Here is a 25,169-nt window from a genome sequence, read left to right as displayed (position 1 = left end):
GTGGTTGCGGCGCCGCCGCTTCCGGCATCATCGTACAGTGGCATGCGGTGTGCAGGTGAGATGTGATTGTCACTGTTGACGAGCTTGCAACCGCCGAGCTCTACTTGTACCATGGCTATCGGCAACAGTGATTTGCGTTTACAGTGTCGAGAACCAAACAAAATCAGGAATCTGCGTCACCGTTACCATCAGCACTGCTTCCAATTTCCCTTTGCGTTTGCATCTGCAGTGCACAACCAAATGACGCCTTTACTGCAAGAAAGAAAGAACTCAGACGAGCCTCATCTGAAATTTTACAATGTTGTGGGATTGGTGACAGGATCACAGGAGGAAGACCGGGATACAATACGACACTTTGATCTGTACTGTAGTCACAAAAATACAATATACCTCGTGACAAATATTTACAGCATGTGCATGTTGAAATACCATAAAGGAGACTAAATCAATCTTTGCTGCGAGCAGACCGTTCCTTCTTTTGACCACCAAGAATTCGAGAAATTTGCAGTCCTCTACTGAACGCTTGATTAAACAGCATCCGCGTCTGGAACTCGGACACAAAGGGGAACCATGCCAATATAGTGATTGGAGTAAAGAGAAGCACCCCCATAATTATCTCATAGGCCCGTGCAAGGGCACGAACAGATCCCCATAATCCTACATGTCGAGCAAGAGGCTTGCAAGCTTGTGCAATCTGAAGAATCAAATCATGCACAGTAGGACAGCAGCAAGCATATTAGTATTATGAGTCTATAAAGAATAAGTAAACGAAATGTAGAAAAAGCAAGAGAATGACGTACCAGCAGTATCCCCCATCCTGTGGGCAAGAATGCTAGAAAGCACACAAATATATCACGGAAGGTCATATGAAGAAATACTATCAAGACAATCAAAATAGCAGTGAAAGCAACAAATATCAAAAACTTGATCAGACGGAAGAATAGCTGGAAATCTGCACTGAATGTTCGCCTTCCCACCGACACTGTCTGCAAAGAATATAGGCAACTTAGGAAAGAAACTAGAAATATGACAGTGTTAATAGCAGACAGAGATGCAGTGCTAAGAAGTACTATTATTACTGTAAGATCCATATTATGTTCATAAACTAAACATTATCACATTTACCTTCATAACGAACAGAACTGCCACAATTACGAGCCAAGACATTAAATATACCTACAATAAATAGCATTGTAAACACATAAATGATCCACAAAACTAATCATACAATCGAAGTATAGCTTTTAAAAAACAAGATAATCAACCTGAAAAGCTTACCAAGATGCTTTTGTCGTGTGTGATATGTAAGTGGTAAACAAGGCCATACTGGTATATGAAAAAACGCACGGCCAAGATTATCTCAACAAAGCGTCCTATTGTTCCTGAATATTTTAGATGATCCTGCTCCACTTCCCACCAAGATTCCCAGCTCTTGTCTGGTGACACACCAATCCCACCACGATTGCTGATCCACTTATTCCAATCAGACCAATCATCAACAATTTTTGCCCACTCAAATCCGGAGGGGTTGAATAGAAAGGGTGCAAATAGCCATGTCAATACCAGGAACCACATAGAGATTGTAATAAAAATATAGGCAATGGTTGAGCGATAAGATTGACCGAATAGTTGGTATACAATGAGCAGAATCATCAGCTCAATCCCTTTAACAAAGTGGCTGCGAGAGTAGAGTCTATAATTCTCTGCAAACTTTGCATGAAAGACGACAAATCCCCTACCAGTACCTCTGTACTGAGCACCTCCATGAAGCAACATTCTCCCATAGTAGTGAGTCTTAGTGCCAAGGGAAAATGTGAAAAACACAGTAGCCAATTGCAAGTTCATCATGATTAGATCACTTAGTGCCTGACCAAATCCTCTTTCAAGACCAATTTCCATCATCATTGGAAGAGCCATCAGAAAACCAAGCTGAACAAGAGATTGTGAGGCCAGAGCAACTTGTAGGGGATGGTTATGAATCAATCTTCCCTGTGATAGCCCCTCTTCAAGTCCACTGAGAGCAAGATAAAGGCGCCCATACAGAAATACATAAACTGTGACAACCGTCAACTGAGGGAAAGAGTAAAATGTGTTAGAAACACACTGAATCATACTGATATACATTTTTAATATCAACACAAATTGATCATACCAGCGTACTGAAATAAAACCCCACGGTTGTGAAGTAGCATGAAAGCATCCTGAAAAAATCAAAGCGGTGCCCAAGCCGGTAGATATCACGACTAAGAGTCTGTTCACCATTTCCATTTGCTACTTTAGCCTCAAACTTAGAGATCTGATTTAGTCCGACGTCTCTTCCCTTACCAACTTGCACATATTCATGGTGTGTTACATTGCCTCCACGAAGAGTTGAGTTATAGCCTAAAATAGTGAAGACAATAGGAATATTACTTTGCAGTACTCATTACTATCTCATGATATGTTGTCTCTGGCACATGTTTGTTTAAGTTCATGAGTACACTACTTATAGGGGAAAGTGAAAACAAACTCAATTGGCATAGCAGAAATTAAAATATAAAATCACTTCTTATGTGTCATGGAGAGCTTAATCATAGGCATATTAAGGATTGAGTCGAACCTGCAAAAATGTCTTCACTTAAATTGATACTCTTTGATGCCTTACTGACACCACCCCTTGTCAGATGGAAAAGCCTATCAAATACATCAGGATGCCCATAGTGGAACCGGACCCTATCATAAAGCAATTTAAGAACTTTAGATACATTCCAGGAAAAAATGATAAATCCAATGTCATGAACCTACGATTCTGAGAATTCCTAGGTACTACTGCAACTGCAGAAAGAGTACACAATATGTGTTGAAATAGGTGACTTGTATTCTAATCCTACTAGGACTTGGAGAACCGTGCTTCATGGATTGTGATATTCGTAGCATTATATGCAATATAATTTCACTATGCATTTACTGTTGTGGAATACAGAGTAGTCAAAAAAGAGATCTCACTTCAGAGGGTTTGCAAGGAGACGCTGCCCAATAGTCACAAAACTGTGCTCCTGATTTGACATGAACCATGCAAGGGAAGATACACTACAGTTGAAGACAAAATAAGTGTGAGATTATGCAAAGGACAAAGCCATCAATCTCAATTGTTGGAAGTAATCAACCTGCCAGTAAAAATGTGCTCTCTAACTCCAAGTATAGATGGACGCCGCACTCCATGCTCCGTAAGGAACTCTTGGAGCAGATTTCTCATTTTAAGAGCTTCTTCCAAATAGTTGTCCTACAAAATAAATAACATAAGAATTATATGAGATTGAAAATAATCTTCTTCACAAAAGAGAAGTAATGGCATGATGAGAAACACCTGGTTCATATCTATGGTCTGCAAGCCTTCACCACGGGTGAAAATTATTGCATGATTTTGGTTTTCGGGCTTTCCTTCTCCCAAAATTGCAGGGCCTGGAAGTTTTATCCGATAGATAACCTTCGAAACATAAAGATGTATTTATATGACCAATGTTATAGGCTTTTCAGAGGATTGATGACTGATGTGATGCAATGAATTGAGACTGGCATTATAGAGGGTTTTGTAAATTTGTGTACTATTACCAGATATAACATAGATCACATTACCTGATCAAGATTTTGAATGGGGTCTGCAGATTCAGAATCCTTAGTGAGAGCAACCTTTACCAAAGTAGAATAATAAGCTGTCTCCATTTTCTTGTCTCCTACTCTATCTTCCACCTCATCAATATATGCTACACGGAGAGAAGAGTAGCTGCAAGAATTGTAACTCTAGTAATGAGGTTACAGGTAAACAACTACAATTGTTTCAACAAAAATATTGAAACTAGAGAATGAGTATTTCATTTGATATTATTGTATTGTATTTTTAAGGTAAATGCTAGAAGCTCATTTACTTCCTCATTAGCTGCAATATGTCTTGGGCATTAGCAAGTGCAGCACGCTTATCATTTCCATATTGCTGGCATGAAACCACATAGGTGAACTTCATATCAGCCACTGCTTCGCATTGAGCAAATAAGGACCTCTGCTGTATCTTCCATTGTTCATCATTTACTGACTCAGCTGCTTTGTATCCTTCCATGAGATCTGCAGAGTTGCAAATATTTTTTTAGTAGCATAGAGGAAAATGAGAATAAATATGTAAATGCAACAAACAAGAACCATGGTCCAGTCATAAACCCAGCTGTTAACAGAATCAATCAGCACTTCAGCATAATAATAAATAACAGGGTTGGTGTGGATGGCAGGAGGGAGGAACCTATGCTAAGAAAACTGATATGGTCTATTACCTTCACGTTTGGCCATGTCTAAAAATGCTTCAAGATTCAAAGCTTTCTTGTAGTACATCATGCCTCTAACTGTTTCAGAACAATCAAATAGTATAAGATTAAGAATCAACAGGCACAGACTGAAAGACTATAGCATTCATTTGAGAGGAAAAAGAGTGACAGAAGTATGAGTTCTCATGCCTATTCTCGTATGTAATCTTGAGAAGTATTTGACTTCAACAAATAAATGTTAATAAGTATCCAGTAGTACCTGTTCGAGCTAGTGTTTGGCCTCTGTATGAGGCCCATAGACGAAGCTCCTCCTTTAATTCTTCGCTTTCTTCGCTCTCTTTAAGTTCTTCCTCCAAGCCAACCCTTTCCTTAAAGTTTTTCCATTCATCTACATAAGGTATAACATGACATAGTAAACACCAGATGTTCCTGAACACTTATGTCCATACATGAAAATGATAGAGTTGTGCCTCAACCTGGATAAATTTTTTGCAGGTAGAATAGGGTGGAAACTCCATCTTCATTTTCTTCTTCAAGCTCTTTTATAGAGAAAAGAACGGGTTCATTGTAATAAGGGGTCAATGCGCTGCATATACAGACAAAATACCATCATTTATAGGCGCCAACAGCGAATTTATGACAGGAGAAAAGAGTCAAGGAGAGGAAAATAACTTAAAAGTGCAAAGGAAAAAAAATGTATTCAATAATCATGTCTATCTGTGATCTACTATGCTTCTGTTTTGCAACTTTCAGCGACATAGCAGTAAATTGACTACAACTAAAGAAAAACATAATGCCTGCAGGAAAGGTATTCAAATTAACAGAGTAACTGTTCGAGAAGAGTTAGAGAGACAAGTATCACAAGAACACTGGGCATATGACACAGTGCAAAAGTCATATGAGCTTCAAGAAAATAATGACCAAGTTATTCACAACTACTTACGAAAATGAGAGCATGTTTCGGACTTTGGGTGCATCAGGCATATCCATAAATAAGGAGTTGGTAAAAAAGGTAAGACGCCTTCTGGCTTCTAGATTTGAAGGAACATCCATAGCAGATTCCTTCACGGTAAGTAGTAGTTCCAGCCGTTTTATCTGGAGTGAAACGAATCATATAAGCAACAAATCATTCAAGAACACTGCACAGAAAAGTCAACATGCATTCAATTTTGCAAAGTTTAATTAGCTTCATAACCTTTTCTAGCCAAGCATCTGTGGTCGTGACTTGTAGGGGAAACTTGATAGCTCCAGATGGTTGAAACAACTGATACTCTTTATCCCATGCGGTTGTGTCATCATGCTTTTGATATGAACCTCCATGACTTGACTCTAAAATACTGCCATGTTGCCAAAAAGTGATTAGCTACAGAAAGTCAGGCAGAAGCCTACTTGCTGTTGTAGAAAGCCAGGACTAAAGAAAGCACGAGACAGATATCAGCATCAGGATTTCCATCTTATCTTTGTGATTGCCTGCACATTCGTCATGTTTTTGGAGGGATCGCAAAATGCATGAATTCCCTAGAAGATTGTTTTAGCATAGACCATAGGATCCATATCATCCATATACTAGTAAAAAAATCATACTCGTCTCTAGGAGACCACAGGCTATTTTGATAGTTGCGCTTGTCGAAATCTATGGCACAAAGCCCATCCTTTTTTTAAGCTTTTGGGTGATATGGATGATGCTTGAAACTCAATATTGCAAATAATTTAACAGAAACAGCTGTATATGGTTATTGCCTGAAATGGACATTGTCCACAGGATGTGAAACATTAAGTTAGCACAGTCAAGCGTCCCACACTTGGAAATACATGTACAAGCTTAAAACAATACTTGTACCTAAGTTGGTCGTCAAATATATCTCTTGTTACAACCTCCAGCATATCTTGAAAAATCTTTATTACAGCACTCCTGTCTTTCTCATCATTCTCCTTCTGATATCATAAAAAGGATAAGATTAAGATGAATTGGACCAGTGGAATCTAGGAATAAACATGAAGATAAAACAGATTAGATTCCATTTGTATGTACAACAAAAATTGAGTGATGCAACAATGGTATGTATATGGTTTGTGCTGCCTTGGACTCCCAAATCTGGCACACCTGTAGATTGACTTATATTAAGCATGGATATCATTCGTTGGTTCTGTCCATGCCTATACATAAACATGTATCGTGTTCCCCTATAATAACTCTATTAGCACCGCATATCAATCTTGCTTACATTGTAAGCCAAGCCAGGAAAGGTTTGAATACTTCCTAAAGTATGCACCTTGGTTCTAATATTATGTAAAACAGCAACCTTATTTTTTTCCCTAACATAGGTAGACATCATGCTAATCCTAGCTAGGTATTTTTTTTGAAAGGAAATCCTAGCTAGGTATTTCTAGTATGAATTGTTGTAAAAATCCAAGGTATCAAAAGTACAAGCATAGAACTACATCGAACATGCTCTGTTGGTGTGACCATAGAAGCCCATTGTTTTTTAAACGAAAAAACATTAATGAATGATTTTCAAAGAGTTTCCTGAAGTTAGCTAGCTTTGCACTGGTTCCTAAGAGAGTACCAAAACAGAGAGCAGTAAAGGAGTCAGTACTCTTGGGGCTTTTCAAAGAGTGGAATTTACAGCAGAAAATCTACTTATGATGCTTTTTTTCATTGATACAACTAGATTTGCACCATGGAAGCAGATTTGGAAAATATAGGCCCCCTAAAGTGCAAGTTCTTGATTTGGCTTGTAGTGGATGATAGATGCTGGACAGCAGAACGTCTTGCGAAATGTGGCTGCCAAAACCTGCTGTTTGCCCTCTTTGTGATCAAGCTAGCATATCCTGGTCTCATGTATTTTCTAGGTAGGTTTTTTTTGGAACTTAATTTTTCTAGGTAGGTTTGGACAGTCATTCTTCTTAATGAAATGACACGCAGTTCTCCTGTGTCATTCGAGAAAAGAGTTAGCTAGCTTTCACAGAATATGCTTCAAGACAACAGGCCGTGCTACCTTTTCTAGCACCTTTTGATAACAGAATAGCAGATGGACATTTAATACTTCTCTATATTTTTTTAACGCGAAAATACTTCTCTATATTGATACCTAGTTTTGTTGTTAGAGTGAACTGGTAGTTAGGATATTGTAATCTCATACTGTTATATGTATCTGGGGAGGGTCAACCAAAATGGTCAATGCAAATATCCCATGAATTCTACGCAATCTACTAATCTTCAATTCGAGCTCGGCAGTGATGATTTGCAGTGGGTGGGGTTTGGGTTTGCCGTTTCGGCCATGCTGCTGATATTAGGTTTTTTGTTGGTTTTCCTCAGATTAACCATGTAAGTGTTAGGTTTCCGGGCCCGGTTTTTCCTTCAATAAACTGGGCCAACTATTTTCTAACTTAATTGAAAGGCAGACCTCCTGCCAATTGCGTTCAAAAAGAAATATATAGGTTATACATACCAAGTAGGTTACCAACTCAACAAACTTGGAGTAGAGATCTGGCAGGGCACGCATGTTCAAATCTGCAATAACTTTGTCCTCAGATATGCATTTTTCAACTTCTTCAAATATCTTCTTTATGACCCTGAAAGCATATAAATAAACAGCATGAAGTAGGCCATGGGTCAGTAAATTATTTCTTCAGAGTTAGATGAAATATAGGAGGGACCTTTTCTCTGGTTCACCCTGTACAAGGTCATTGATGATATTCTTAAATGATGCATAACATTCCTCAATTGCACACTTAAAATAATAATCATTCTCAAGCCTCTTTTTCAGATCTCGGTCTTTGCCATTGCTATCTTTAGCCATGTCAACTGCTATCGGGATCTGACATTGATGATGTTAACAACAGGTCAACCCTTTTTAACTTACAAAAAAAGAATATGAACGAGCAAGTAAACAGATAATAACCTTGCTGGCAAGTAAAAATGGAGGCCATTGCACGACACCAAGGGCCTGATCAGACACATAAGGAACAAGTAGCAGCTCCTTCTCCCTACATAAAAAATGTGGGCATCAACTTAGGTCAGGAAAAATAAATGGAGCTGGAAATTAAGGTTGTCCATATAACCCAATCACCTATTGTCTATAAGATCTTCATCTCGAAAGCTGGTGACAATTTCATTCCACATTTGTGCAAACCTTGCTGCTATATTCTCCTTGTCTGCATGTTCCATCTAAAAAGTAGCATCAATAACAAAAATATCCACAAAATTAGCAATCAAGCCATTTGAAGTTTGCAGAAATATATTTAGAGTACAAAATGACACCTCTTTGAAACGATTGTGTAAGTAAGACCTCAGGCCTTTCTTCCTTTTTGCATCAGATGTTTCAACAGGAATTAGGCATGAGTTAAAGGCTAACGGTATTGAATCAAAGCGAGATCGCAGCATCCCCAGTGTACGAATCTGTTTCATCCAAAAAATGAAAGGTTTGCTTTTTATCAAATGTTTCAACCAAAATTAGACGCATATAAGAGGCTAAAGGTATTGAATCAAAGAAAGTCACCACACTCAGTGTCTGAATCTGTCTCTTCAGAGAATGAAAGGTAAATGTGACAGAAATCTTTGCAAAACTGCCATTAGTCATATAGGAGCTAGACTAACACGAGAGAGAGAGAGAGAGAGAGAGAGAGGGAAGCACACAGGTGACAGCCAGGAAAAATTCCCAGGCATCAGCCGTCTAGCAGTGAAGAGAAGTAAACACTAGCAATAAAGAGGGGAGTAAATAGGTGACAGCCAGGGGAGGTTCCTAGGCATCAGCAGGCTAGTACTAAGTAAGCAGTAAACATGCTAACAAGTCATTTGAAGTACACATAAAATCATTTTGTAATCAGAAAATCATAGATCTATTCAGGGTAATCTATCACTTTCTAGATATCTTTTTGAGTTACTCCTGACCCCTGAACTTATTGAGCACATTCCATTCACCAGAATTAGTTAAACGAACAACAAGAAATCCCTTATCAGGGTTAGTCAGAGACTCACTAGTACTACGATTTACTGCATGGGTTATTCGAAGATTCTAATAAATACACTTCCTAAACTGAAGTGTTGTTACTCCCTATATTCGCTAGATAATTTCTGCCAAAAGATCATTTGTACCATAAAGAAATCTGAAAATAAATCTTTTTTGCCTCATATGTAGAAAAAAGTCAACAAGAAAAATACCTCTCCGAGTCGTTGGAAAGCACCGTAAATTCCACCAAGCAGAGTGGAGAAGATTGTATACCAAATTTGTGTATCCATGAAATATACCTGTAAAGAAAACAAAAATGCACGAAAAATCAAAGTCATCCTCCTACACTGCTCAAGTCCACATAATACACATTTATTTAATAGGAGACAAACAATTGAACTTCCTGTTTTCAGGAGAAAACAATATGTGTGGTCATAGAAGACCTTAAATTCTCGAGAAAAGCAAAGGAGAAGGTCCTACCAGAATGATTGGGGCCCAAAGTGCAATAACAACACCAATGTTGCTCTTTTCTGCATAACAAACTTTGGTGTCGGTACAATTGAATGAGCACGAAATATTGTTCAAAAAACATACATACCTCTTGGGAAAAATTCATGCCACCGGAAAGTACGTATGGGGGTCTTCATGATAACCTTGGTGGGTTCAACAAGGGGTTTGATCTATAGGAACAAACAAAACTGAGTTGGAGATATAGTTCATTCAAAACCATATGTGTTTGAAATAGTAAATAACAATTAGTTCAATTTTCTGACTGGCTTACACAAGTGCCATTTACTGCTATGAACAGTTCATGCAAATGCATGGGCAAGCACATACCATATATACATATGGATTTAGTGTAGTTACTATTACCAAGCAGTTCAATGAAGCCTGTTCTTCTATCTCATATCTTTCCAATGCAATGATGGAACAACATATATATACACAATATAGTTTATTGAAGATGAGAGTAACTACACGTACGTGTACAAAGGAATTTCCCAAAGTCAAACGTCACTAGTAACCTGTAACAGATGTTTTACATTAAAAAAAAACTGTAACAGATGCAACATGGGCAGCGTGTTTAAGCCATCTTATATGTAATAGTTTTGTCTATTGACAATATAGAAAATGTGTTATTTAAAGGCACATATATCATGCTATGTCTTAAGAATATGAAAGTGAACTTCAATGTACTGGTTATGTGAATCTTCAAAAATGACAAATAATAACTAACAGTAGACATGAATATGTGAAATGACTACAGGCGGCTTCAATTTGAAGGCACATGTATAGGCGTATGTTTAGCTACCAAATACATGGTATGGACTTCGTTGAATGGATGATTATTGAAATAAACCACGGCAAAACAAAATTGTGTATAGAACTACCTCCACATAGTAGCTAAATGCAAACTTTATCAAGAGAAGAGCAATCCAGAACATGGTGTACCTAAAAACACAAATCGAGATCATTGTGTTAAATTAAAAGATAATAAACTGATACCTATCTTTCTAATTAAAATGGTTTTGCTAAATAAGTTGCATTCATGCACAAGCACACAAAATCATGTATTCTTACATGAAAAGTGAGAAAGCACTTTCATGCATCCCCCTACCAACAAACAGACGAGGCTGCACGAAGACACACAACATTAGTTCATGATGTTCAACTATAAATCAGCATTTAAAAAAAAACCTTCTACATTAGTTCCAACATAGAAACCAATAAGTAAAATAATGTTAATTACCTAAAAGTAAATTACCCCAAAAGGTATCTTTCAAAACACAAAAGGTTATTTAAGTAAAATATCTACAATTTTCTAAGTTAGTATCCATCATCTTGGCTGCTATATTTTTTTTCTTGAATATGCAGGACAGCTTGCGCATCATTATATTAAATAAATAGGAGTCTAAGAAGACTCATAAAGCCCATTAGGGCATGATTTTACATGAATGACTAGTCGGGAAAACAATAAACTTCGACTAGCAACCTAAACACCACACTATGGCCAAATATGTCTAAGACCTTTAGCCCCAGCGATACACCACAATATTGTCTCACCCTTAATTTCTTGCATGAGAGCATTAACATTAGGTAAGGCCCCTTCAAAGACACAGGCATTCCTATGTTTCCAAATCCACCATGCCACCATCACCACTAAAGAATTGAAACCCTTGTGATGATGCTTTTCAATTTGCTGCACTGTGCAGCACCAGCACTCAATGGAACTTAGAACATCCTATAAGCCTTGCTAAAAATTGCAACTGAAAGAAAAATGGCAAATGAAACATATTTTCTTCAAGGGTCAAGATAATGTTCAGGTTAAAAAAACATATTTTTTCTCTAGCACATAGGAGAACTGATATCATTGTACTAAGAGACAAAAACTAGTCCAAACACAAAGGTTTAGATCAACATAATATAAAATCTGATACAATGAAGTGAAATGATAATTCAGAATTAAAGGATGGGTAGTGTAATTTATTAAAAATTCAAGTTCACCTGAGACCACCACATGATGAACCTCACAAGCTTGAAGTCTGAACTTTCAAGGCTCCGGCGTAGAAATGGAAGAAGAAAAAGAATAGCAGAAAGCATACTGGGTGACAAATATATGACTACTGAAACAACAAATAGGGGTGGGTGGTTTCGACCATTTCCGAACCAGCTTTTTATGACTCTGATAATTCCAGTTGGATTTTCCCAGGTGTAAGCATATGTAACTGGCAGTAGTACCACCCACAAGGCTGCCATTACGAATTTTAGAACATATCTCAGCTTAACTGCAAATTCCATTGTCCTCCTGGCCTTCCAATTAAATATAATATCTAGTGTAGCTGTAAATAACAGAGGAAGTTATTCAAAACAGAGCTGATTTCAAACATTGTGTATATAATTATGGCAGAATGATACAACAGGTTTATGTTCAGTGAAAGATCTTATTACTTGGGCAAATAAAAATTTGCATTCTATATATTCTAATAATTACAGAAAATCTTTATCTTCTTATCTTATTACCACCATGATTATGGGTGACAAGCTGACAAAAGGCCGAGATAAGCAAAAAAAACAAAAAGTGAATTTTCTCAACCAGGACCAAAAATGTTGTAATTACTATTGTAATGTTCTTGCCGGTTTGTGGGTTTTAAATATATTCCCAAGATGCTACAACACTGAATAACAAAGTTCAAAAAATGACAAGAATGTTGAACCTTCTATGGTTCTTCAGCCTAATCTGCAAATGCATGTGGTACAAGGATATGAGAACCAACAATAATGGATTTGTGTATGTAATATGGCATAGTATAAATGCCTATCATCCCATGTGGGCTTTCATTTGATACCTTACACTACACATATGGGCATGGCAAAGCACACATATAATATGTCAAACTCTTAAAAAATAAATTGTGAATTCAAAAACAATATAACTGGGGAACATCAGACACTTTACCAGACCAATGCCAAGTTTACAAACCTTGTCCAAGATTTAGTATAGCAGAAGTGATAAAGATACTCAAAACCTTCTTGAAAACAGCGTAATCAAAAATACTGGCTAATGAACCTCCCTCCCAAGCGAGAATTATCATAACCTACATGAAACAATCAAAACATAGATTAAAAACCTCAAACAATAGATTAGCTATAGAACATCCAGCAAAGATGTTAAGTACCTTCATGTAGAGTACTTACTAATAAAATGCACTTAACCCTTCAAATGTCCAAAATACAGCAAATGATTATTGCAGAAAAAGATGAATATAAATAAATACCTGAAGAGCTAAAATAAAGAAGCTCCACAGTCTGTCAAAACTTCTGAATATGTGCCAAAATGAACGTAGCTCAACGAAGTTGATCTTTCCCTTCTGTTTGCTGATCCTTGTGCTCTGGACAACTCATTACATTAAATGTTGCTAACAAAACAAAAACACGAGCATACCATGAAGATATATGCTAAAATCCTAAGATAAAAAACAGAATCCAACTCACTTCATTTCTTTCATCTGGTTGACAAAAGAAGTCAGCATCAGCTCGCATAGGCCAACCAAGCCGAAAGCAGTCAGCAGACCTGCAATTTAACAATATAAAATCTAGAGAGCAAGCAAATAAACTAAGAAAAAACTAGTACCAGAAGTACTCATTAAGATCATCATAGTTTCTCCACTCAGAATGATTCCCTTTCTCTCTTTTGCTCCTTTCAGCTTCCTGAAAAGTTGTAATGAAAAACAGGAATTCAGTACTGGAAGAAGCATAAAGTTCAAGCAATGCAATTGAATAACAGTCGAGAGCTGAGAGCAAACCACCTTTGCTATGGTATGGTAAATCGGTGTAACAACTTTCTTCAGAAAGGCTTCTTTCTCACCACCATAGGCCGGCTTAACATATTCACCCGTCAAGGCACTGACATTTCCAGCTAACATACCATACATTTCAAATGCCATCTATAACAATAACCAGAACTGTCAGGACCATCCTTGCTACGCTTTTAATGTCCAAGACAAGTACTTGCAAAACAAATGTATGACTCATGCTTTTTTTTTTGGCAACAACTCATGCATTTTTCTTAAGAAGCCTTCTTAGTTCACCTATTCAGCTCTGAGAGCGTTCCATGGATACAATATTAAGTTTTCGCATAAAACTCGATAGGGTCCATTATGTATGCACATAATAGACTGCATAATTACAGTAGATTGTGCCAAAGTTTTAATATTAGCTAACTTTCAAATGATCACATTTACCAAATTAGTTACATGAATGAATTCATCTAGTTGATGCTGCTCGAGTGTTCGAAAGTTAACTATTCATTCTTTGGAAATTTTCTTAAATATTGATATTAATATGCTTATTTATTTAAGAAATAAAAAATGAATTATTGTAAAGGAGTTCAGATTTTGTTCAGATCGTACATGGTGATATATGTAGCAAATGCATTCTGGCATAAATCGCAAGTTTGCAGCTTCACCCCAAATGAGAAGGTACAAACCCATATACAGTATTTTTCGTTGTTGCATCTCCTGCTGAATTGTTGGCAACCTGTTACCAAGTAAGACAGAACAAAGAATAAACAATGAGAACGGATAAAACAATGTACTACAACAGGTTTTACTTCCTTTTTTTAGAGATAGTACTACTTTGGTTTTCAACTTCAGTATTTGGTATCAGTGCTTAGTTTTCCTACTTGTTAATCAATGATAGACGAAAACAATGCTTATGCCCCAAAAGAGTACTTTAAAACAACCTTCACTATGCGTTAGAATGAACTAACTTTTGCTGATATAAAGCACATTTTTTTAGAGAGCGTACTATGCATATGTTTCATTAAGAGGAGGGGAAACAACCCACAAAAGTATAGTACAAAAAAACAGGAAACAGACCAGCACACGAAGTGCCTAGGATGACAGAAAACATAGAGATAGGAGACAAGAAAGACAGAAACCCAGATCTGAAGGATCCCATTGTTGTGGCAGGACAGGATAGGATTAATTTCCATCACTATTTCTATGTTTGCTAGAGATTCAAGCCACCAAACAGCCCGCAAGGCTCAATACAAATCCAGCATTTGCAATATTCATATTCCCATTGTTAGGAAGGATTGAACTCTACTTTCCAGATGGGAAAAGGCCCAAACATATACATGGGCATAGCACCTTACACAAAGAGATATACAGACACAACACTATACATGTAGCACCCACATGGTATAGAGTCGGCATCGTTCCTAAGCTTCGTTATCAACTACTCCCTCCATTCCAAATTATAAGACAATTTGGCTTTTTTTTTTTTTTTTGAAAACCGCAGGAGAGCTGCGTTTCATTGCATTATAGAGAAGAAAAATAGGGTGGGTCCCCAACAAGATCCTCACTCATACGGGGACCAAATATGAGTGAGGCAATTACACACACACCTTTACTGGGCTCATAGAAATCAGCTGAAGCTAGACCCTAACTAAGCAGCCCTAGTCACCCAACGCCAAACCAAGCTCAAGGAGCTTCTTTGCCCCAGCCATGCACCAGAGACTATGCTCATTCTTTAGCTCACTCCAAAGCATGCTCAGCGAAGGAGAAACCCCCTAGATACATTGCTTTTATTATGCATCTAGACATAGTGTATATCTAAGTGCATAACAAAAGCTATGTATCTAGAAAAGCCAAAACGTCTTATAATTTGAAATGGAGGGAGTACTTTGTTGCAAGACTGATTTCCTTAATTGGGCCAACCCTAGACAAGGTAGCATAAAGAGTTGCCATACATGGGCCTCATGGGCCTAACCCCATGGGCCTATAATACACATACTCTAACACCCCCCGCAGTCTGAACTACCATGTTGCAAGACTGATTTCCTTAATTGGGCTAACCCTAGACAGGGTAGCATAAAGAGTTGCCATACATGGGCCTAACCCCATGGGCCTATAATACACATACTCTAACATAGTTGGATATTAACTATGACAAAAACATGAACACATAAGTGTATCAGATATTTGCATTATGTCCATGAAAAAAAAAAATAGCCCGCTATTTTTGCCGCTATAGCCCGAAATAGCTTGAAAAAAATTGTGTCGCTATTTGCCGCTATAAAACGCTAAACACCTTGGCCTTAGCTCGCTATTTAAAACATGGATTGAAATATATATATATATATATATATATATATATATATATATATATATATATATATATTCACACTGCATTCATATACATCTATTAATATTGAAATATATACATATATATAGAAATTAATATATACATAGCTTGAAAAAAATTGTGCCGCTAAAGTACGCTAATTACGGTTTATAAATGGCTAAACACCTTAGCCTTAGCTCGCTATTTAAAACATGGATTATGTCTATTAAAAAATTGCATCCTTGCTTAGTTATTAAAGAAAATATTCAGTTCATGAAGCTGAGGTTTAATAACGTAAGGAAAAAACATCTTCCATTTACAATTATTTTAAGAATCAAAGTTATGTAAAATGAGATATACCACTAGATATTGTTTGCCATATTGCACAGGATGCTACAGTGGCAAAATCATGCTTCAGAAAATTGTTTGCTCTTGCACATTGTAAATTTTGCTTCAGAAGAATCAATGCATTTTTTTTCAACATCCACCAACAGCAGATACTACATGGAATATTTCCCTTCTTTACTGGAAATGAGCTTCACAAGGAAATGTTAATGTCATATCCAGGGCCTAGGTCAGCTTTCTTATTATTTTCTTTCCTACTATGTTGGACAGGACTGGTTGCATCTTTGTAACCTTTTTTTTCCCTTATGCTTGTGAGGGCTGTAACCCTTTTCACTGGGTTCTGTGGATGCTTATTATATTTTTTTTGTTGTATTATAGATACTTTTATAATACAACATAACATAATATAATATGCTTTTGCACTTATTCTTAAGATGGAAAAGCAGCACAAGTGCAAGTACAAAACGAACAATAAGATGGCAAGAGGTCGTTAAGACATTCACCAAAGGCTGCTCTTGCGACCAAGATATTTGCACCATTTCTTGTAATTCTTAAACAATCTTTTCATCACGTCATTCAGTGCATTGTCATCCAACTGCAACAAGAATCATGTAAAATGAAGTGGTAAGTTTCAGAGAAAATAAAAAGAACATCAACAGGAACAAGAAAAAACATAAATATTGTGAAACAAGAAGAAAAGTAAGAATTTTTAAACCAGATCAACCTAGTGGTTGAATATTTACAGAAGAAAACCTTGGATTGTTGATCGGTCTTCGGATTTCTTCGTATATGTATGTTAGCAAGAAGTAAAATCAAATGTTCTCTCTGATTTGAAACACTATCCGTCTGCATGTCAGAAGTTGACAAAATATTAAAGAACAGAAAGTAAGTTCACTAAAGCCAACATAAACAATATAAATCATACAATAACCAACAAAAATGTAAATTGCCTTTCCTGAAAGCCAAACATAGCTTGCAGCCAATCCAAGAGGTCCTCGTTAACTTTATGCTCATAAGTTTTAGGCCATGGAAGACCTCTTGTATTGCGAAGAGCAGAAGCAGCAGCTTGGATCTTAGAGGTTGACAAAACAAAAGGTACTTCATTTGTTCATCCTTAAATTGATAGGATAGTAAGTACGACAAAGAGGAAAGTGTATGAAAAATAACCTCAGGAAATTTCATGATTGCCTGATTGCCACTGTCTGGATCAAGAGGGAGAATGTTAAAAGGGAGATAGATCTTTGTTTTCTCTTTAACCTTATCAGCAGCTTCCAAGATCTAATAAATACATATAAAATCTGTAAGGCTGTAATGACTACCACTTGCATAGGGGCAATATCCATATTACTTATTATTAACAGCATAGGGAAACAAAAGTTGGTTGACTACTACGTTATACCTCATGGTCAACTTCAACAGCATGTTGTTGTGTAACTGCTTTTAAAACTTCAAACAGAACAGCAGCAGTCTGGTAGGCTTTGGTTAGTTGGGCACTGCATGAATGAAGTAAATTCCTCAGCAACAACATTGACAGAAAAGGAGAATATGGAATTAAAGAAAACATAGCATGCATACCGATCCACTTGGTCAGAAGCATTCTGAAGTGCTTGAATGTATTTCTTGTAGTAGTGATGATAGAAGGTCTGTATTTCCCGTGCATCACTCTTTTGCCCCCTTCCCATCAAGGTGGGCTCATTCTCCTAACAAAGCAAATAATCAGGAGGTAATAAATGTATATTAGATAAAAGTTCCCTTTTTTCTTGACAAGGAACCATACAGTTGGCTAAACATCACATGGATTTTTGCTTTATAATACCGAAACCAAACATTTTTTAACTTTCCAAATTTTCCAATGAGACAGTATTTCAAGTAACTGTTGTCAACACGATAAAATATTCATTTGCAAGATCATGGTTCATGGAAACAGTGCCATTATTAGCATGTGATAGAATAGCACACAGAAGATATGTCAATGTTGACACATAACAGCATCGCAGGGCATTGAAGCGTATAGGCAGATGCAGAAAACTGAAAGGCAAACTTAAGGACAAAAACACACAGAGGCAGATTGGTAGTGCAGATGTGACAATTACAGAATGAACATAGATGCAAACAGCCACTGACTAGAAGCACTATTTCAAACTCGTACCCTTTCAAGCCGCTGTAGAAGAGCTGTCTTGAACTGTCGGACACCACGACCACTTGAAGTCGGATCTAACCTGTGAGCCTTTTCGAATGCATAGAACCGGCCTATCAATTATTGCAGATATATACACATTAATTAATATGACTGAAAATAGTACGTAGGATAACATTTTTAACCATGTTCTTTTAATGGGTTATTATTTGTGAAAATTGTAGTGTCCCATAGGTGGAAGGGGAACAGAGAAGGATAACGCACAGAGATAGGCGACGCGAGGGTTGGCCGTCTCAACCTCATTGGCAACACGGAGGATGGGCGCGATCTCAACAAGCGACGATGGCACCACCTCACTGTCAAACATGGGCTCACCAAAGTTCACAGCAGTCTGCGTCCTTTGGATGCGGCGAGACCCTGGAGGCTGCATCGGCCCGCCCCGAGACAGCGTCCGTGACAAGGACGTCATCTCGATGACTTGCAGTCACCACCCTAAACCTTGAGGTGAATTCAGCGTGTGAAATTGTTTCAGAACGCACTGTAAGTCTGCAAACAGTAAATGACATAGATGTATGTGGTACCTTGCTGTCACTCGATCGGTACAACAATTTGATTGTACCGAGACTAATCAAGTCAGGCACTTCAACCAACCACCAGGAATGGAGGCCCCGTTTTGAAGCTAGGCAGGTAGCCCATGCTTGAAGATTCAGAAATCCAGCACAGAGCTTTTGGTGGCGCTGGCGCGCGCATGCAGCGCCCAAGAACCTGGCAACATGATCAGAGACAGCAATAAAGCAACTGTACACAGCAGTCATCTGCCCACCAAAAGAACAAAAACGCACTACTAGGTTGGTAGAATTGTCCCATAACACGAGTACACGACCCAAACCAACCTACGAGCACAATCACGCCGCCTATTCACTATTCAGTTGCGAAATTTCAGAAGCCTCGTCCCAATCCCATTGTTGCGTAGAAAGAGCCGCAGCCACGCCCCGGTCTCGGGAGCACAAAACAACCACGCGGCCCGCAGAACACCACGGAGCCATGCGTCAGTCTCAGTCAGCGATCAAACGAAGGATGATTCCGTCAGTTCCTCGCAGCGCAGCGAGGCAGAGGACGATGGGGGAACAGAAGTAGCTAGAACCTTCAACGACAGCAGTAATGAGAAACAAGGCGAGAGAGGAGCGGTTTCCACACCTCGCGCACGTGGAGTCGTGGACACGGGAAGGGAAGCGCGCGCACCAATCCGCCGGTACTCGATCGAAAACCACCGCGACCGACGTACGGCCGCGGGCCGCCGACGCGCGAGAGCCGCCTCCTCGAGGAAACCGGCGGCGGGAGCTTCTGGAGGGACGGGGCCGAGCTGGTTAGCGTTTTCCTCCGCGCGGGGGAGCTGATCGTCGCGGTCGAGGCGAAGCGGTGTTGGGGACGAGAGGGGGTTTTGAGTGTTGGGACGTGGTAGAGAGAGAGAGAGAGAGAGAGCTGGGTGTACTAGTCTGTGGTGGGCCGTTGGGAGGGAAGGACGGGGGAGGTGGGAAGACGACACCGGGAAGCTGAGGGGGCGGGGATCCTGTCCACAAACTGGGGTCTAATTACCGTCCCCTGCCACTGGACCTGGACCTCTGCAGGAGCAGAGCAGAGGAGACTGGAGACGGCGAGGCCGTGGACTGGCGGGGTGCGTGCGCGCGGCGGTTTCGACGGAGGCGCGCGTGAAAGGCGGGTGGCCGGGTGGGCTTTGCGTCGTCGTCAAGCGATCGGGGGGTGGCGTCCTCCGCAATCTGCGATGCGCAGCGCACCGGACCGGCACACCGCACGGCAGCTCTGCAGGGCACGTTGCCTGAGCGCGTACCTCCCCTGCTACACTGCAACCTCTTCCACCGACCGATACCGTCACCATCATCGTAACTAAATCTGAGGAGGAGGAGGCTGTATAGTGCTCGTATGTATCGCGATCCGTTACGTTCCAGAGTGGGTTTTCTTTGGGGCAGAGCCGTGTGCAGCTAACCTAACCGGCCGCCCAATTTGCTCGATGAGAAACAGAATGGACTGCTGAAGATGACCTGCTGATGACACGCACGGAAATTAACGGAAATGAAATGTCGAATTATTGTCGCTTCGTCATCATGCAGAGAAGCGTCGTGATGAATGGGCTAATAAGCGCACGCCAGAAAGAAAGGTGCCGATATAACTTCTGGACGGCGACCGTGATGTGTGCTTGCTTTGCTATATATGCGCAATTGCTCGAGTCCACCGGCGATTGCTCGGATGGATAAAACTAACCTTGGCGACGCATCTCGAGTCCACTTCCTGCTCCCTGTCTTTCAGTATGGAATGGAATGCAGTACTATATGTTACCGGAGCATTGGGTTCTCAAAAAAAAAAGGTACAAGCTTATACGTTTTAGTACTGTCATTATCATGCATGTTAGGATCGGTATCAATCAACAATCTACTGTAACACTTCATGCAAACAGCAGACTATATGATTTTTTTTTTCTTCGCTCTCAATGGAACAACGTGTTTCCAGTGCTGGGCAGTGATATTATGCTATATTGCTCTCGCTTGAGTTCTCAGTACGTCCGAAGGCAATCACTTGGTGCTGCAAAATTCAACATGAATGTGACACTTGTTTCGTCTGTTATAGCTTAGTGTATCGCTTGGACTTGTCCATACACAAGGCATCACACTCATGATTTCGACCCTGTACTAAATAGCTATAATAAGATTATAATAAATTATTCGTTCAGCAAGAACACAGAATAAGAGGCAAGAATGATATTTTCCTACATTTCTCTCTCCTTAACCAGTGGAAATGAACAAAATAAGAAACACAGCGTCCAACAACATGATTATCAACAACGAGAGTGTTTTCAGCAAATATCTCCACTTTATGTGTCCATCAACAATTTCAGTGTCCACTGGCCAATTTTGCCCGGAATATATATCCTAGAATCTAAACCTTTACTGGCCTTGTTTAGATCCAAAAAGTTTTTGGATTTTGACGCTGTAGCACTTTCGTTTTATTTGACAAACATTGTCCAGTCATAGAATAACTAGGCTTAAAAGATTCATCTCGTGATTTACAGGCAAACTGTGTAATTAGTTTATATTTTTATCTATATTTAATAATTTATATATATGTCGCAAGATTCAATGTGATGAAAAATTTTAAAAAAATGTTTTGTTTTAAGTGTGAACTAAACAGAGCCTAAGAGTCCGGTCGTAAGTACGATGCTGTGCTAAAATAAGCTGACCAGCCTGACCTCCATGGAGGAGAAAGCACGAGGAATCGGGGAAAAAATTCCATGCGTGATGTGAGTGGTGTACATTAACTTCCGTATATCAGCCGTCCATGCTGCGACGATGGATCTGTGATTCGCGAAATCGCGGGCATGGTCCTCCACGCTGCGGCGCCGTGCGAAGGAGCCACGGAGCATCGGTCAGGGTGCATGGATGGCATCGAAGGGGTGTGGGGGCTGATGTGCGTCACGTCACGTGTCCAGGAATCATTCCGGTCGACTCCACCAGCCAGGGTCTCTAGTCTCTACTGGTAGTTAGGCTCAAAAAATTCGTCTCGCAAATTATAGGTAAACTGTATAATTAGTTATTTATTTTATATATATTTAGTGCTCCATGCATGTACCGTAAAATTCGATGTGATGCGAAATGTGAAAAATTTTGCAAAATATTTTAAAAACTAAACAAGACCCGAGACAGCCTTAGGCTAGACTCAAAAATCCATCTCACGATTTATAAGTAAATTGTACCATTAGTTTTTATTTTTATCTACATTTAGTGTTTTATACATGTGCTGCAAGATTTGATGTGATAAAATCTTTAAAAAAATGGTTTTTAAACTAAACAAGGTCTTGCTTGCAGAAGCCGAGAGAACAAGGGATCGCGGATCAGGAGACGTCGACCGGCAGGACTCGCGCGCCGCTGGCCGGCCCCGCCGCCCGTGGAAAGGCCCAGCTCGCCCACCCAAAGACGGGACGTCGGGAGCCGGGAGTCGGGTCTCGGGACCCACACCCAACCTATAGCCACGCGCTGCCATTTCGGATGGGGAGGATAGGTAAGGTTCAGCTTCGTCCGACCCCGACGTCAAAGCTGCGAGAGAGCGGCGCGGCGTCTGTCTCCGGCGACCGACCGGCCGGCCCGCGCTGTCCGTCCGGTGGTGCCTTCCGCGATCCGACACTTGCAGTTGTAGTAGTTGTAGCATGGCCAGTGTGCCTGCCGTCCGGTGCAACACCAAATCGTGTGGCTCTTTCGGCGTGGAACCCCGTGTCCGTCCCAATGCCCAGCCGGCCGGAATAAGGAAATAATGATTTTTCTCGGACTACCACCAGTTCGGACGATCGAGTGCGCCAACTGTATGTAACTTTGGCGAAAGCTACTTATTAGTGGTATATGTATACTCTATAGTAATCTTGTCATGGTGTAGCCATAGGAACGAACCGACGTGTCCGACTTCGTTTCTTGCTTTGCTTTAGGTGGCGACTCAGATTTTTAATCCAGGTGTCACGATCCTCGCCAATCCACAAGTCAGATACACCGATGGCTGTAAGCGAAGGGGGTTTGCTAGCTCTTTGCTGAGTGCAGAGATACCGAAAAAGAGAGGACCGGATCAAATCAATCATTGAACAATGAACATATAATCTGCCTCTGCATTTCGGAACTAGTCATGTTAAATCAGCTAGTGAAAGCTCGTGCGAAGATGCTAGAGAAGACAAAAAGCAAGCGCCCTCGCAGAGACGGATTAAAAGGCGGATGAGGAGGATGATCCTGCTTCCGTGTTCTGGAAAAAGAGAAGGCATAAGTGATAATAAAGAACCTAAAGCGCCTTTCTGGCGCACAATCTGAAGCTGCAAAGCAAAAGCATTGCCGTCGGAGATTGAAACTACAATATCTTTGCATCTCTAGTGGGTGTGCTTTGGACTGTGGACGCAAGGATCGCGTCAGTGCGTGAGTTTTCCGGACAGTATGTTTTTGTGTTCACCCTCAGGTATCAATTTGGTTAGACTATCTCCAACAATCGTCATCCAAAATACAAGACTCATTTGTCCTTTGGGTAGCGCTACAGGTACCTATTTTTAGTCTTCTCCAACAACAAGATCTAAAAGACAACACTCTCTGCAAATGGGTCTCGAGGAGAGAGGATATCTAAATTTGGGTTATGCCTCTCCTGATACCCAAAATAGGTCTTCTGTATGGGTACTCTGTTGGAGGCTATAGGTATTGTGTTGGAGACCCATTTTAGGTTTGGGTTCCCAAATGGGTCTCCCTGTTGGAGATAGCCTAGCACTAGTCAACGACAACAAGAAGGTATGTACTGTATTCCAGAACAGGCCGAAATGTAAGAACACAATATGTGGACTGAGCCCACGAGGCCCACTATCTGGTTTAAGATCCAAGCCCAATATAATTAACAAATGCTAATCACAGCACACATATGCTGATTACTCCTGATGCCCACTATCAATAAGAGAAGTAAATATAAAAGAGCACACTGAATGGTGTAAATCCATTTCTTGGCACAACACAGTACTGGTAACGTAGTTTGCAAACTTCAATTTACAACGTCGTCGCAGACACAATGACTCGTCATCATCAGAGAGAAAAAAAATCACAAACGAACACATGGAAATCACACTGGCAAGTGGCAGGGAATGAGGAATCTGCACTGCATACTAAAGTTAGCAAAGTTGAACCCTCATTCTTCTCTGCTAATTTATTCTGCTACCTGATTCTAAAACGAATGCTCAACCCAACAACGAATTAAACTTTTCAGCAATCAACCCGAGCAGAGAGCTCGACGAGAGAGGAAGTGCCAGCCAGCTTGCGTGGCCGGGCATGTGTGCTCAGACCATGTCGCTGATGAGCATGACGTGGTTGGTCCGGTGCCTCTCCACGAACATCTTGGACGCCCCCGCCACCGTCTTCCTCCACGTCTACGAACAAGCAAATCCAGAATCAGGCAATGCCCAACGCAACAAAGGAAAAAGGAAATGAGAAATCTGAAGAACTCATAGACTGCTCACCCGCTCCAGCGCGGCGAGGAGGAGGCCGATGCCCGCGGCGTCGTCGGCGCGCGCGCGGCGTGCTTGGGCCTTCCTCGCGGAGGCGGCGGGAGTGGAGGTCGGCAGGAGCAGGCCGGCCCTCCAGTCGGTGGACCCGCCGATGCTCCGCCGCCGCTTGGGGGGCGCCAGCTCCGCCCCCGTGAAGCCCGTGGCCGCCGCGGACGCGTCGGAGTCCCGCGCGGAGAGCCCCGACGCCACGCGGCGGGACGAGCGCTTGCGGCGCAGCGCGAGGCTGCGGCGCGGTGGGGTGACGGCGGGCCGGCGCGCGTCCGGGTCCGCGAACTTGCGGAGGAGCTCGTCCGAGGACGCCCTGCCCACGTGCTGCACCGACACCTGCTGCTTCTGCGGTGGCGTCGCCATCGATGTCTGGCAGTAGCAGGAGAAAGACAGGTGGATGGAGATGAGAGCAAGCAGGGCGTCGGCCGGCGAGCGCGGAGGGAAGGGCTGGGGTCGAGTGGTGGGGGTGGGAAGTGGGATGTGGGGAGGAGAGCGGCGGGAGATCGCGGCGGATTTAAACGCGGGGGTTTTGGTGGGGGACTGGTGGAATATAGCCGTTGGGGAGCGCGGGTGCGGTGTGGGGTGTGGATCTCACGTGCCCGCGCCCGCGCGACGTTGCCGGACGCGGGTGAGGTCTGCATCGGCAGCGCGCTGGTCCTGGTCCACCGTCCCACTCGGTCACCATGCGCTGGCGCCTGCCGGCCGGACTGACGGGCTGCCGCCTGCGGGATGGACGAGCTAGT

The 25,169-nt window shown here is 40.9% G+C and overlaps 3 protein-coding genes across 3 annotated transcripts; 1 reads left to right on the top strand and 2 right to left on the bottom strand.

Annotated features, from left to right (window-relative positions):
* Positions 258-19,861, bottom strand: LOC8085702 (callose synthase 3). The gene is made up of 44 exons (XM_021451863.1): positions 19,551-19,861; positions 18,935-19,118; positions 18,618-18,851; positions 18,366-18,466; positions 17,792-17,916; positions 17,616-17,709; positions 17,384-17,494; positions 17,172-17,288; positions 16,970-17,062; positions 16,720-16,811; positions 14,155-14,281; positions 13,552-13,689; positions 13,377-13,453; positions 13,238-13,316; positions 13,021-13,134; positions 12,726-12,840; positions 11,750-12,084; positions 10,826-10,878; positions 10,636-10,696; positions 9,843-9,924; positions 9,725-9,774; positions 9,457-9,543; positions 8,557-8,694; positions 8,366-8,463; positions 8,198-8,282; positions 7,953-8,113; positions 7,745-7,868; positions 6,133-6,227; positions 5,488-5,629; positions 5,236-5,387; positions 4,769-4,878; positions 4,552-4,680; positions 4,302-4,370; positions 3,906-4,098; positions 3,616-3,763; positions 3,347-3,466; positions 3,147-3,262; positions 2,986-3,069; positions 2,600-2,712; positions 2,153-2,382; positions 1,279-2,070; positions 1,126-1,176; positions 801-986; positions 258-694 (listed from the first exon to the last, which is right to left on the bottom strand). Exons 3-44 carry the CDS (start codon positions 18,820-18,822, stop codon positions 446-448), a joined length of 5,841 nt encoding a protein of 1,946 aa, XP_021307538.1. The 5' UTR covers positions 18,823-18,851; positions 18,935-19,118; positions 19,551-19,861; the 3' UTR covers positions 258-445.
* LOC110432006 lies at positions 20,627-23,017 on the top strand. Its single transcript, XM_021451922.1, has 2 exons — positions 20,627-20,736; positions 22,232-23,017. Exons 1-2 carry the CDS (start codon positions 20,680-20,682, stop codon positions 22,664-22,666), a joined length of 492 nt encoding a protein of 163 aa, XP_021307597.1. The 5' UTR covers positions 20,627-20,679; the 3' UTR covers positions 22,667-23,017.
* Positions 23,845-24,911, bottom strand: LOC8085700. Its single transcript, XM_002465897.2, has 2 exons — positions 24,391-24,911; positions 23,845-24,300 (listed from the first exon to the last, which is right to left on the bottom strand). The coding sequence occupies exons 1-2, from the start codon at positions 24,787-24,789 to the stop codon at positions 24,211-24,213; spliced, it is 489 nt and encodes a 162-aa protein (XP_002465942.1). The 5' UTR covers positions 24,790-24,911; the 3' UTR covers positions 23,845-24,210.

The sequence above is a fragment of the Sorghum bicolor genome, chromosome 1, assembly GCF_000003195.3.
Source record: "Sorghum bicolor cultivar BTx623 chromosome 1, Sorghum_bicolor_NCBIv3, whole genome shotgun sequence".
NCBI classification, from domain to species: Eukaryota; Viridiplantae; Streptophyta; class Magnoliopsida; order Poales; family Poaceae; genus Sorghum; species Sorghum bicolor.
This window is presented reverse-complemented; position numbering and strand designations above follow the sequence as displayed.